This window comes from Procambarus clarkii, chromosome 29 (genome assembly GCF_040958095.1).
Source record: "Procambarus clarkii isolate CNS0578487 chromosome 29, FALCON_Pclarkii_2.0, whole genome shotgun sequence".
In the NCBI taxonomy this organism is placed as follows: Eukaryota; Metazoa; Arthropoda; class Malacostraca; order Decapoda; family Cambaridae; genus Procambarus; species Procambarus clarkii.
Window position 1 is genome coordinate 6,098,590 of NC_091178.1, and position 13,870 is coordinate 6,112,459.

The window sequence follows — 13,870 nt, forward strand, 5'->3', positions numbered from 1 at the left end:
GAGTTCTGTTCATTCGTTAGTTTTCAGTAATAGTTTTAACCAGAATAGGGCTTGTTTTGAGATGCTTACCTCTGGGTGCCTGGCCCAGTCGATGGCAGATAAAGAATGCTCCAAATCACATGTGCATTTCTATAGGCCATTGCTCCTTGTGCCTCTCTGAGGGGGGCCAGGTTTTGGCTTGTAGTCCCCGGTAGGCCTAGAACTCCATTCGTACTGACTGATGCCAATTTCTAATAATATACCTATCAGCCTGGATAGCTCCAGGAAGCCTCCAGGTCTCACTCAGAAAATGGTGTTTCATTACATTCAACATTGGTTTTTGTAGTTTTTGATCCTGGCTTTTATCACATTGTAATGCTGTTAAATGTCAGAAAGACAGTTGACTACCATTCATGCCAAAATATGAATCAAAATAAGATATATACGATTGTTTATTTTGTTTTTTAAATTCTTTTGAATATATATCTATCATTTAATAAGAAAAACTAGATAATGATAAACTAAATGATGATTTTATCTTATGCACACACACATTCAATATAATAATTTTGGTGATAGTGATAGTTTGAGGGGTTAAACAATGCCCCAGTCTTACATGGACATGGTAGAGTGCTACTAGGCCTCTGGACTTAAAAGCCTCCTTGTTTAGATTTTTAAATGATGTCCTTATGTTTAATTATTTTCCATATGCTGCTGATGTTATTCTGTTAACATGAGCTCCTGGTGATGGGATTGTGTCTACTCCCAGGTCCTTACTCTTATTGCTTCTTGTAATTATGGTGTATTTAAATACAGGTCTTCTATCTTCCTTCTCATTTTCCTTACTTGGATTGAATTTCAGCAGCCAGTTATGTGCCCATCCTTGAAGTTTGTCTAAGACTTCTTGCAGCACTTTACAGTCCTCTTCAGTTCTTACACTCCTTGTTAAATTTGCATCATCTGCAAACATCAACATGTATGAACTCACTCCTCTGCAAGGTCATTTACATAAATTTAAAGAAGCCATGGCCCTAGGACAGTCTTGTGTGTGCACCTACTCATAGAAGGAAAATGACATGTAAAGAGATTTGGGAATTATGATGTTTGAGGATCTGACATTTAGTAAACATAACCAAGCAAATATAATGTCAGCCACAAAAATTATAGGAGTGATTATGAGAACATTTAAATCCAGGGAGTACAACACAATGCTAATACTGTACTACTGTATTTAAATCACTGGTACTCTCTTCCCCTTTCAGAGGCAGAGAGATTTCTGAAATAAGAGGGAATATAGAGAACATATTTGGCATGCATAATGATAAAGCATATAAATTATTGGAACATCTCAAAGCTCTCAAAATGTACTCTGTGGAAAGGAAATGAGAGAGGCATCAAGGGAAAGTAGTGAAGGCCAGATCTCAAGTTTGCGCAACAACTAAAATAACAACATACTGGAGTAAACGATACAGTAAGAAATGCAAAATAGAACCAGTGAGGAGTAGAGGTGCCATAGTCACAAGCAGAGAACACTGTATGAACATCAGAGGGCCACAGCTGTTCAATACCCAGCAAGCTGAAGAAATATCACCGAAGCAAATGTGGACATCTTCAAGAAACAATTACCGTAAACAAGTTCCTGCAATAAGTGCCAGACCAACCAGGTTGTATTGAGTGTGTGGGCCTGCGGGTCACTCCAAGCAACAGTCTTTTGAACCAAATTATTCTGACCTGAGGCCAGGCTTGGGAAGTACCCGAATCCGGGAACTCTCCGGGTAAACTCATGACGGGGGTGGGACAGTGCCCAAGAGATTGACTGAATGGCTTACTTAGAAATGACCTTATCATATATTCTCAGAGCCTTATTTTTTGCAAATAATTTTGGTATCAAGCTCCTGCACTACAGAAGCTGCACTATCAAGTTCCCGCTCATGTGCTATGGAAAAAATTAAAATATAAAAACGGAAACCATGTACAAAATACAGTCAAATCATACCATAGAACGAAAAAGCAATGTAAAAAATTTGACTCCTTCGGTTGGCCTCTCTACTCTGTTTTGTCATGGAGAGCAGCCAAGTTTCTCATCCACAGCTGAAGTGGTGGTGTGGCAGCCTGAACCTTACCTGCAATGTTTACCCACTGGGCAGGGTGTTGGCTTTGGGTACTGTTGCAGTTCATTTGCAGCCATACCACAGTTGGAATTGTCAGTTTCGAACCCCATTTGCTCTCTGGCAGCTTCTTTGTTGCCACTTTCTACTTCCACCTTCCATACTTGACTTGTTTATGGACACCTTGGTCCTGGGCTGGGGTTTTGTGACCGGGGTTCAGTTGGTAGCTCAGGGCTTGGGCGGGTTCTCTTTGATGGGCGCACAGTACAGTTTGCTAGTTGGCCACAGGTTGGCATGCTCTTTGTCATCTTCATCTTTCCTGAGCTCCATGTTCCAGCTCCACTCCAACGGCTCTCTGGTGGTTCATTGTCTGAATGTGGGCAGGTTGCTTTGGTCTTTTCATTGTGGAGCTAAACTGCGCAAGTAGCTCCCCTTCTGGATTTTTGGGGTTTGGCTGTTTATGTGGCTCATGTATCATGTATATGGTGTGTTGAATATGCTTGTGAATATTTGATTCCCTATGTTTGGACTTTTAAATCTTGTTTACTGCTATATGTATGGGAAGCGACTTCCCAACAGCAGTATAAGATGGCTTGTCAGGTCTTTAATCTTTTTCTGTCTCCACCATCTAGCTTAAGTGTTAGTTGTGGTAATCCTGTCTTTTCCATCTTGGCCATTTGTCAACCATCATTTGATGTCTAATACCATTGCTTTCTACTGATTGACTTTAGTGCAGTCCTTTCATTTTGGCTTTTGGTGTTGATGCTTTGTCTCTCCCATTTCGTAAGTTCTCTCATACATTCTCTCATCTCCGGCTGCTCTTGAACCTTCTTGGTCTCTGGATTGGGTACTAGTTTTTCTTTCTTCCTCTAGTTTCTCTGTAATTCCTGCAAGTCCAGGATCTGTCTTTTAGAGCTGTCATTTTATTGGTGCTCTCTTTCTTGTTGCTGGGATGGGGAGCTTCTTGCTCTCCTCTGGAAGTGGGGCTTTTGTTCCTTTGGTCCTGGGGGTTGATTTATTCGTCTTCAGCCATCTCCTTCCTTTCTGGCTAAAAGTGAGATGTCCTGTTTAGGAGTGGTTGAGGGTTAGTTTCTCCAGCCAAAATTATCACATTCTTTGTCTGGTTCTGGCAATCTTCTATTAATTATGTGCAACTCGGGGTGCCACAAGGATACATTGTGTGTCACTTCAGTGTCTGTTTCAGAACCCAGTTGTAACAGGTTGTCTGAAAGGTGGTTCATTTATGTCAGCCTTTGGTCTATCCCCAAGCCCACGATGTCTGCAAATGCATTCTTAGCTAATATATCCTGGGTGAAAGAGTGATTAGGAATCAAATCTCCAATTTTATGGAAACAATGAACGACTTGCCACAACCCAGGCCGACATGGATTCAGAGCGGGAAGATCCTGTCTTTCAGTTACTCAACAACTATGACAAAATCACAGAAGCATTTGAAGAAAAACAAAATGAAGTTGTATGTATACCCAGACTTTGCAAAAGCATTCGATACATTTAATCATGGAGTGATAGCCCATAAAAAGAGATCAATAGGATCAACACATAAAGCGGGGCATTGGACTTTCAACTTTGTCAAAAGAGAATGCAAAGATTAACAGTCATTCAATGAAGATCAAGCCCAAGTGCAGTGAAAAGCTCTATACCCCAAGGCCTTGCACCTTGGGGTGCAAGGACACGAGCAGTGTCCATGCAACATTGTTTTGTTCTCATTCTAATCTTGGATATAGACAAAAATACAAGTCACAGCTTCTTGTCTTTGCAGAAGATACAAAATCAGCATGAAAATTTTCTCTGTAGAAGACTGAAAAAAGTACAAGCTGATATAAATAAAGTCTTTAATTGGCCAATAGAAAATAACATAATGTTTAATGGTGATATCTTCCAGGTACTGTACTTAGGTACGGTGGAAACGAGGAACTTAAATGAAATACAGGGGTAAAGGACACCATCAGACTTATTCATAGAAGAAAAGCAACATATGAAATATCTGGAATTATGATGTCTGACAGCCTGACATTTAATGAACATAATGAGCAAATGTAGCGGTGTCTTAATGTCCCGTCTTAATACACTGTACTGCTGAGTACTCACTTCAAGAGATTTCTGATATAGAGGGAATACAGAGAACCTATATGCCACACATAGACATGATAAAACATCTAAATTATTGGAACCGTCTCAAAGCTCTCAAAATGAACTCTGGAAAGTAGACGAGAGAGGTATAAAATAATATATACATGAAAGATACTGAAAGGCCAGATTTAGATGTGTAGAGTAGAATAATAACATACTAGAGCAAAAGATATGGAAGGAAATGCAGAATAGAACTAGTGAGGAGTAGAAGTGCCATAGGCACAATCAGAGAACATTATCAGAACATCTGAGATCTGTGGCTGTTCAACACCCTCCCAGCAAGCTTTAGAAATATTGCCAGAACAAAGGAGGATGTCTTCAAGACGCATTTAGATAAGTTCTTGCAAGAAGGCCCGGACCAACCGGGTTGTAGTGGATATGTTGGCCTGCGGGCTGCTCTAAGCAACAGCCTGTTGGACCAAGTTATTACAAGTCGTGCCAGGCCCCAGGCTGGGCTCGATGGAGAAAAACTCCTGAAACCCCCTCCATGTATGCTCCAAGATATTTAGGCTCGGTCTTTTGGTGGCTCGACAATGAGTAGTTTGGGTGTCTGGATCCTTGTGCTGCTGCAATTACCATCTGGTGGTGAGCTGGTGTAACCAAGAGTAATATGTACTCACCTAGTTGTACTCATCTAGTTGTGCTTGCGGGGGTTGAGCTTTGGCTCTTTGGTCCCGCCTCTCAACCGTCAATCAACTGACATACAGGTTCCTGAGCCTACTGGGCTCTGTCATATCTACATTTGAAATTGTGTATGGAGTCAGCCTCCACCACATCACTTTCTAGTGCATTCCATTTACTAACTACTCTGACACTGAAAAAGTTCTTTCTAATGTCTCTGTGGCTCATTTGGGTACTCAGCTTCCACCTGTGTCCCCTTGTGCGTGTACCACCCGTGTTAAATACTCCATCCTTGTCTACCCTGTCAATTCCCCTGAGAATTTTGTATGTGGTGCTCATGTCTTAGCTCTTCTTCCCTAGCTCTTCCGTCTTCCAGCGACGTGAGGTGCAGTTCACGCAGTCTGTACTCATAACTCGTGCCTCTTAGTTCTGGGACTAGCCTAGTGGCATATCTCTGAACTTTTTCCAGCTTCATCTTGTGCTTGACTTGATATGGTCTCCATGCTGGGGCTGCATACTCCAGGATTGGCCTTACATATGTGATATACAAGGTTCTGAATGATTCCTTACACAGGTTTCTGAAAGCAGTCCTGCTTTCTGCTATGTAAACATATACTCCATATTTATTATGGAGTATATGTTCATATAGTATAATGCTTTTAAAAATGCTTCCATGTAGTTGCTTGTTTTGGAGTACAACCTACATTCTGTGGGTTGTTTCTCATGGAATTGTGGTGAGCCAAGATGTGCAATCTCCTCTTAGTTTCTTTTAGATTGTCAGATTTCGGTATGGGCATATGGTAGGCAAATGGGATTTGTTAGAGGCGTGATTTTGTTCATGAGGTTTGGGTGTTACCAAGGCAGTAGCAGTGGAGAGCTACTGAGTGCCATACCAGAAAGATGCATTTCATTACATTCAACATAAGACTTATTTTGTACTATTTTCAGTTTCTAAAGCATTTTCTCTCCTCCATCTTTCCTAAGTTCTTATCATCGTCAGATTACGAAACCACCAAATCTTCATTCAACTTTATATGTATGGTTGTATAGATAATGCCTCAACTCATTGACTGGATCAGAGGTGGTGGTGTTAGGTGGTTACACCATACATATTATTGTGCCATCACTTGAATTTAAGTTATCAATATCAGGAAGAGTTTGACATTGTCTTATCAGTAACAATGCCTGAACCTCATCAGCCTTCAGTCTTAAATGATTTATCTGATCTTCTTTTAGCTCTTTACAGAAATGGTTGTTGAACCATAATAAATGTCACATAAATTAGGCATTCCTCAAATAATAGTAGACTGCAAGTAGTCTGTTCATGCAGTTCTTTAATGGTTTTGGTGTTACAACCTTACCTACAATAACAGCCTTTGTCCTGTGAGTTCCATCTACATTAGTGTATACCAAAGCTGATACTCTTTCCTTACTTTATGGCCTGGCACAGTCACAGTCACCTTTACCCTACAAGCCAAAATGTTTTTTGGCCAACCTCTCCAGCACAAGCCAGTTTCATCAACATTGTAGACTTGGAAAAAATGTGCTGCAATCGGTTAGTACTAATGAACTTGTTAAATTGTTGTTTTAAGTTGACCAACACTTTTCCTATGACCACTGTAGCTTCACCAGCTACCTTCGTGTTAGTAATGGCATGCCTGTGCCTAAATATTGTAACCCAGCCAGATCTAGCCTTTAAGTCGTGTGCAGTGCCTAAATTGTGGGTAAGCTAATCTGCTGCAACTTTAATTTGTTGCAACTTCAATTTGGTCACACCAACAACCACACTTGCTGTGCATTGCAACATAAACCACTTTTACATAGCAGCATCCAATTCTGTAAATGTAGCAGCCTTGAGTGTTTTCCTATCAGCACTACTTGCACCCTCACACACACGTTAGCAACATATTTCATAAAATGCTTTCTAGGAGAGTCCCTTCAGCAGCTTCCTGGTGCTTACATCCTGGTACTGCTAAATTTAAAGATCATGCCAGGCCTCCGAGACCCACGCTGACCTACCAGGACTATAATCTGGCTCTTTCTACAAGGTGAAGTGATGTTGGGGATCAAAGATCTGTTCAATACCAAGAAAAACTGAGCAGAATATAAGAAAACAAAATAAACCAATACTTGAAAGAAAGAAATTATAATGATGAAACAAGGCAAACAATAGCTTTCCGAGGGCAAACAACTCCTGTTTTAATTTGCTTGACTGGCCAGGGCAGCCACAGTGACGGCCCTGCACCTACCTTACTCACTTGCCTGCTACTGACGAGCTTGACTGCCTCCTACTGTCAACCATGTGCTATTTCTTGCCACAGGTAACTGATGTTGGCTATCTTTAGAATGTTAGGTCTGTGTAGGGCTATTACTGTACAGGAATTTTCTGACTTGCGACTATCCTACTTATTGTGACTCGTAATTATGATGGTTTCCAACCCTTCATTGGTAAATTTTTTTTCCCTGAACTCTAGTGCAGTCTGGGATCTTGGATTCATTATCCCATTTCCTTAGTAAAACGACCCTTAACCCTTAATGGGGCTCAATTATTCGGTGACCTGCATGAAGTGAGAGCGTTGCTTTACCGTCCAGCCCAAGTGATTGGGCACCATAAGTGGAGAGTCAATACAACCATTCTTGTATCCAACAATCTGCCCTGAACCAAGATCACTGTCCTCAAAAAGCCAGAATTTGGTGCAGAGACCCGTGGAACTGCCACGGTCAATTCTCTCTGGCCCCAGACCTAGACAGGACAACCCCAGAAGAGCCCCCAGCAAAGCGTACCAGAAACCTCAAAGAAGGAGGAGCATGAAGGCCAGGTACACCACCCGGGGGGTGGGGAAGGGGTAGCCCCTGTGAAGTAGAGACCAAGGTGGGGGCATAACTGTTGAACAAGAGGGTAACCACCAATGCCCCATCAACATACCAAAAACAGCAGGGGTACCAACTCTAGGGTACCCAAACCCAACCTGGACCTTAAAAGCACCCCTGCAAGCCCTGATCCTGCAAAGTAGCAACTGCCCATAAAGACATAGCCCAAAATGGTGCATGGCCAACACCAGAGGACAGCTGCAAAATACAAAAAACACCTGTATGAAATACATCAACCCAGAAGGTGAATAACAAACTAGCAATTTCTTTGTTTTCAGCTTTCATTTCTTTCTTTCAGTCAATGGTTTGTTTTGTTTTGTTTGGGTTTCTTGTTGATATTTCTCAGTTTGGCATAGATCTCTGATCCTCAAGCTTCCCTCACTTCTTAGAGAGTACCAGATTCTGGTCCTAGCTACCAGGGTAAAATGATGGATCTCAGAGACTTTGCATGATTCTTAGACTTTGCAGTTCCAGTGCATAGACATAAGGGAAACTACTTATGGTTTACCAGAAAAGAGAGTTTCATTACATTCAACCCTTGATTTTTATCAAAAACCACTTGTACTAGTTGCATACTCTTGTGGTAAACTCAGTTCTCTGTGCCCCAGGCATCTTCCTTCATTTCTATCCCTGATAGCATCTTTCTCCATTTCTATCCCTGATAGAATCTTTCTCCATTTCTATCCCTGATAGCATCTTTCTCTATTTCTATCTCTGATAGCACCTTTCTCCATTTCTATCCCTTATAGCACCTTTCTACCTTTCTACAATTTAACATTTTCTTGCCCGAAACGCATTGCGTAATAGTGGCTTTAGGCATTGTATGTACTAGCTCTATCTATATATCAATCCATTAATGTAACATCACTTGTATGTATGTACCTTACCTGAATAAACATATTTATATATATATATTATATATTTCTTCATATCTTTCCCTAATTACATCTTCCTCGTTTTCTTTTTTAGCATGTTGTTTTTTCTCTCTCTCTCTCTCATAGTATTGTTCTTCTCTTGTTTTCTCCTTCGGCCTGGTGATTCTAATGCTATATATCCTTTTTGCTAGTATTTTGTTAAATTTATATACAAAAATAAAATAAATAAATGAATATCCTTTTGTCAGAAAGGTAAAGAGCATATAAGTCACATGGTTGGGTCACATTCATATAGTCAAAGTGCAGTAGGTAGGCCTCCATGAAAATAAAATAGGTAATTTGCAATGTACACTCTACAGTTATGCATTTGTTATCATTATTAAATTTTTAATTATGAACAATAAGTCATTAATGGGTATAATATTTGCTTCTGTATCTTGTTAGTTCTTCTATACACATATCTTGATGTAATTCAGTCAAGCAAATGCATGTTTCATTACACCAGAATGCTATTGGCATCTCTTTCTTACAACTGTAACTGAATTCTTCCAACGCAACAGCTTCTTACAACCGAGACTGAATCACTATTACAACTGTTCATAAGACCGAAACTGAATCTATCCATTGCAACCATTCTTACAACTAGAATTGAATCCTTCCATTACATCTGATTTTTTGGTGGACAGGTTTTTGTTCAAGTGAAAATCTGCTGTAATTTTATTTGACAGCCAAAATGTACAAAGTATATTAAAGGATTTTAACAGAGGTAAGAATCATAGTGCTGCACTTTATTAACATATAATTCAAATATTAATAATTAGTACTCATGTGGTGCATTATTCAAAGATTAGATAGTATGGCTCATTTCATCTCCATGTTTTTGTAGATTACTGGAAAATAAATTGTGCAGCAGTATGTTCAAAAGATGTTGACTTATCTCTGACTAATGCATTGATGATTTATGTTTACACAAGAGTAATTGTTGGAATATTTTTCTGCTACATGCAAGCATTCTACATGTGATCCATCACTTTTCACAAGGAATAGAGTAAGATTAATATAAAGGCACAAGATTCAGTAACAATGCATCACACTAAGAATAACAAAGTGCATGTTAATATTTTAAATTATGTATATCCCCTTTACACTAATTATTTAATAAGATTTGTTCATGTTTTTATGTGTGAAATATATAATATACATTATATGAAATATATTTTTATACATTATAAGAACTCTTAATACAGCACAATATTAATTATTTTATTGGTATTTTAACCAATACACAGAAATCTACTCTTTGGCAGATATGAAAAACCATTACATGAACCAGCCACAAAAAGATTAAAAACAGAAGGAGCAAGAGTTAATGGCGCTAGTTCAAGAGAAAAAGATAATGGCCGACCCTCTGTTATCCAAGAAACTCCTGTAAGTAAGGCATCTCTGCCAGCAGTACCTGGACTTGTTTCTGCAGATGTATTAAGACAAATGAACCTTCTAGACCCAAGTGCCAAGTTACTCCTTCCAGCACACCAGAGCAACAAAACAACGATAAGTGCGCTGGCACAGCTTTTACCCCAGACTAGCATCTTCCCAGCACCGGCACCTGCAGCACATCAGCACCATATAATGAAATCCCCACGGGACCCCATCAGACCCGAACCTCCAAGGGTCTTCCAATCACAATCTGTGTATTCTCAATCCAAACACATGTATGGTAAACCTACCACGGACGTTAAGGACATGAGTAAAGACAATAAGAGTTCTAGTCCAGAAATAGAAATTCTGGATCTTAGTCGTGCATCAGGAAACAAAAATGGTAGATCTTCAAAATCAGAACGACCAGAAATAGAGTTGTTAGACTTGTCTACCAGACGTGATATAACAGTGTCCTCAGTTTCTAAACCAAGTACTAGTAAGAACTGCAATATGAGTAGGATTCCTCCTCCTCATGTTAGCATAAAATCCTCAGATATCTCTAAACTTTCACCCAGTAAACTCCAAGGAGCAGCAAATGCAGCTTCTGCAGCAGCACTAGCAGCTGCTGCAGCTCAGGGCTTGCCACCAGGTTTAGCTAGCCTTCAATTAAACCCTGCAGCATTACTGCCGTACCTGTCGCCCATGCTTGCTCCAGGAGTTAAACCCAACTCTGGAGCCGGTGGTGCTCCTCTTTCAATATTTCCCTACATGGACCCCACTGCCCTTGCTGCTTACTACAGTATTTTGCCTCATAGCTTAATTCCCACAACCAGTAGTGGTAGCAGTAATAGTGGGGGATCAGCCGCAGCTCAACACATGGCAGCAGCCCAACTACAATTTGGTTCATTAGGGCTTTCAAGTTTATCAGGCCTCTCACCCGAAGCTTTAGCAAGCCTAGGCATGTACAAGAACTTCCTTCCCCAAGGGAACCTTCCTGCCCCACACTTCCTTTCGGGTCTTATGTCACCACACAATCACAACCCGCCCACGAGTAAGTAACATTATCAACACACCCAAAATAATCACCTCACACATCACCACCACCATAATCATCATCATCATCATCATCATCATCATCATCATCATCATCATTATCATTATCACCACCACCACCACCACCATCATTATTATCACCATCACCGTCACCATCTCCTCTTTCAACATTTACATACCTGTAAGTTACTTTTTATTATTTATTCTTATATCATATCTCATGAGCTAATTATTATAGCATTTTTTTATTGTTATGTAGAGCATTACTTTATATACCTCCATAATTCCTCATTCTCATCTCATAAATCTTTGTTTATAATGTCTATATTTATCTTTGCCTTCATCATCTTTCCTCTAAAGTCACCTCACATAAATATTAAATCTTTCATCTGCAGCATCCTCATGCTGTCATTGTGTACCTTCCTCTCGTAGACATCATGCCATTGCTCACTACATCACACCACTACCACAGCCCCACCACTCCCGCCGAGTGTGTCATCCTCAACAAGTATACTGTACGAGGTCTGCATTTTGCATATCTTGGAGAGATTTAAGAAACTGATTTTTCGTGGTGTTCTTGATTTTATCTGTTACTCAGATTTACTTGGTTCTTAATTTAATACGCCTGACTGAATGAAGCAAATGGCAACTGCAACAGTTAGCAGTCAAAATGCAGAATTTGTTAGCGGAACTTTATTACTCTCCCAAGTCTTGTTAATTTTCAAGAAACTACAAGTTAACATTTTGTATTTTCAGTTTTTAAAAAATACAGTAAGTACAAAATATATCTTCTAACACTGTTTCAGGATTGTAAATGTCTTTATAAAAAGTGTATGATGTTTAATTTAGTTTTTATTGCCTTAAAATTACTATATGGAAAAGTAATTTTTTTTTTTAAGTTGTGCTGAGTACATGAGAAAGCCAAGGATAACATGAAAAGTATGTTTTAACAAAAAATGGGGAAGTTTTTATGCCATGGGAGGAGGGGCTCTTTTGGTACCTGGTTTAGAATAAGATTTTCTTGGGTTCAGTAAGTGCCTAGTTTTGGTTTTCTTCCTTTTTCAAATTATAACAGGGAAGTATTTGTGTGATGTAAATAAGTACAGTGATTGATTTCTCAATTCTTTTTTTAATTTTTTATCATAACATATAGGTTAGCTAATCTTTTTGTAATAAACTTTTAGTAGTCATAGCCAGAAAGACAAGTGCTTAGCTGTGGTTCATGAAAAATTGGGAAGCTGGCTGGTGAAGTGTCAGTTCCTGTATCAAGTTACGAGTTCGATTGCGACTACCTCGAGTGTCAAGATGTACATTCAAAAACCACTCACGAGGTGAAGGATTGACAATGGAACAGAAGAAGATAGTGATCATGAATGGTGTATCCAGCCGTAAGTTACACATTGATATACAATACTGTAGAGGGAAAACAAAACATTTGTGTGCCACAGAAATGTGTGAAACTGCAGGATGTGTCTGTCCAAGAAACACCTCTGGATAAACTTATTAGATCATTTTTGGTCATTATGTGTTCATTGTTCTATTTTCAGTAACTTACCTCAAATAGTGTAATTCGTTTCTCCATGAGAATCTTTAAGTACTTTTTAACTTGTAGATATGTGTATGTTAAATAATAAATGGTCCTTCCATAAGTGTTATACTGTATCTCTTGATTGACCAAAGATTTCCTCAATAGCATTCATTCATTGTACATACTTGTGCAAATCTTGATTTACATAGTTTGTACATAATGGAAGTGATTGTATTAACCAAATAGAAAGGACCAAGTAACGTTAGTAAAATGAACGAGGTAGCTGGAAGGCGATGTTGTCTCTGCCATTACCTGACTTGTTCTTTTTCTCCTGAAGACTTTGGCAATTCTTACCTGAAGCATTACCTTTTGTACCAGTGTAAGGAAAATATTGATGTAATAAACAACTTTTGAGTAAAAAGAAGTTTTGACAATGACTACCTATTGCTACTAGTGTTGTATTTTTGTTGGAATAGGCAACATATTTCCTTAGTTCTTTGAGGTAAGTTGACCAGCTAGCCAAGGAAGCAGAGCTGGGTGGAAAATTAAAGAGGTGCTGTGTTCTCCCACTGATGGATCACTGGTTATATAAACACTGCACCGCCAAGTGACAATCTTCACGTAGCCTCCACATTTTTTCCCCTTTCATTATTTTTCTTTTGTGTTTTAAATGTACACATTATTATTTACCTTCTTTTTCTACTCATGTGAGCGCATTACAAGCTCACAAGAGTAGATATCTTTTGATATCTAGGTATTAGATATCAATATGAAGGTGTTATATTCAGGGCCAGATTAAAGGATGGGCTTTAGGGGCTGTAGCCCAAGGGCCTCAGCCAGTAAAATAGCTTTAGTTTGCACATCATGGCCTACAGCTGTTTTCAAGAAACTTTGAAGTTATTCTCGGAAGATGAAAATCAAAAAGCTGATGCACGTCATAAAGTAAACACTATACTCAAGCAGCTATCAAATTTGAAAATAAATCTCTTTGCAGACTTCTGGGTTATCATGCTCAAAAGGTTAAATTAAGTTAGCAAATCACTTCAACATGAAACACTGGAGCATCAGTCAGCTAATATATTAAACTTCTTAATCTCTACTGGATTATTTTTTATGTTGCAGCGCAATCAGTTTGAAGCGTTTGAAAATAAAGCAAAAGACAAAGTAATCTTTTATTCCGTAGAGGATACAGAATATTGTAACAAACAAAAATAAGAGCGTTGGAAAAAAAAATGAATTGATGATGGTTATGGTGAAGATGTTGC

The 13,870-nt window shown here is 39.1% G+C and overlaps 1 protein-coding gene across 1 annotated transcript in view; it reads left to right on the forward strand.

The window, feature by feature from the left end:
* The window catches only part of LOC123764974 (uncharacterized), a 155,321-nt gene extending 142,292 nt beyond the window's left edge, over positions 1-13,029 (forward strand). The window contains exon 10 of the mRNA XM_045753231.2: positions 9,895-13,029. Coding sequence (XP_045609187.1) covers positions 9,895-11,083 — 1,189 coding nt within the window. The 3' untranslated portion in view covers positions 11,084-13,029. The remainder of the gene's footprint in view (positions 1-9,894) is intronic.
* Positions 13,030-13,870: the final 841 nt, after the last annotated feature.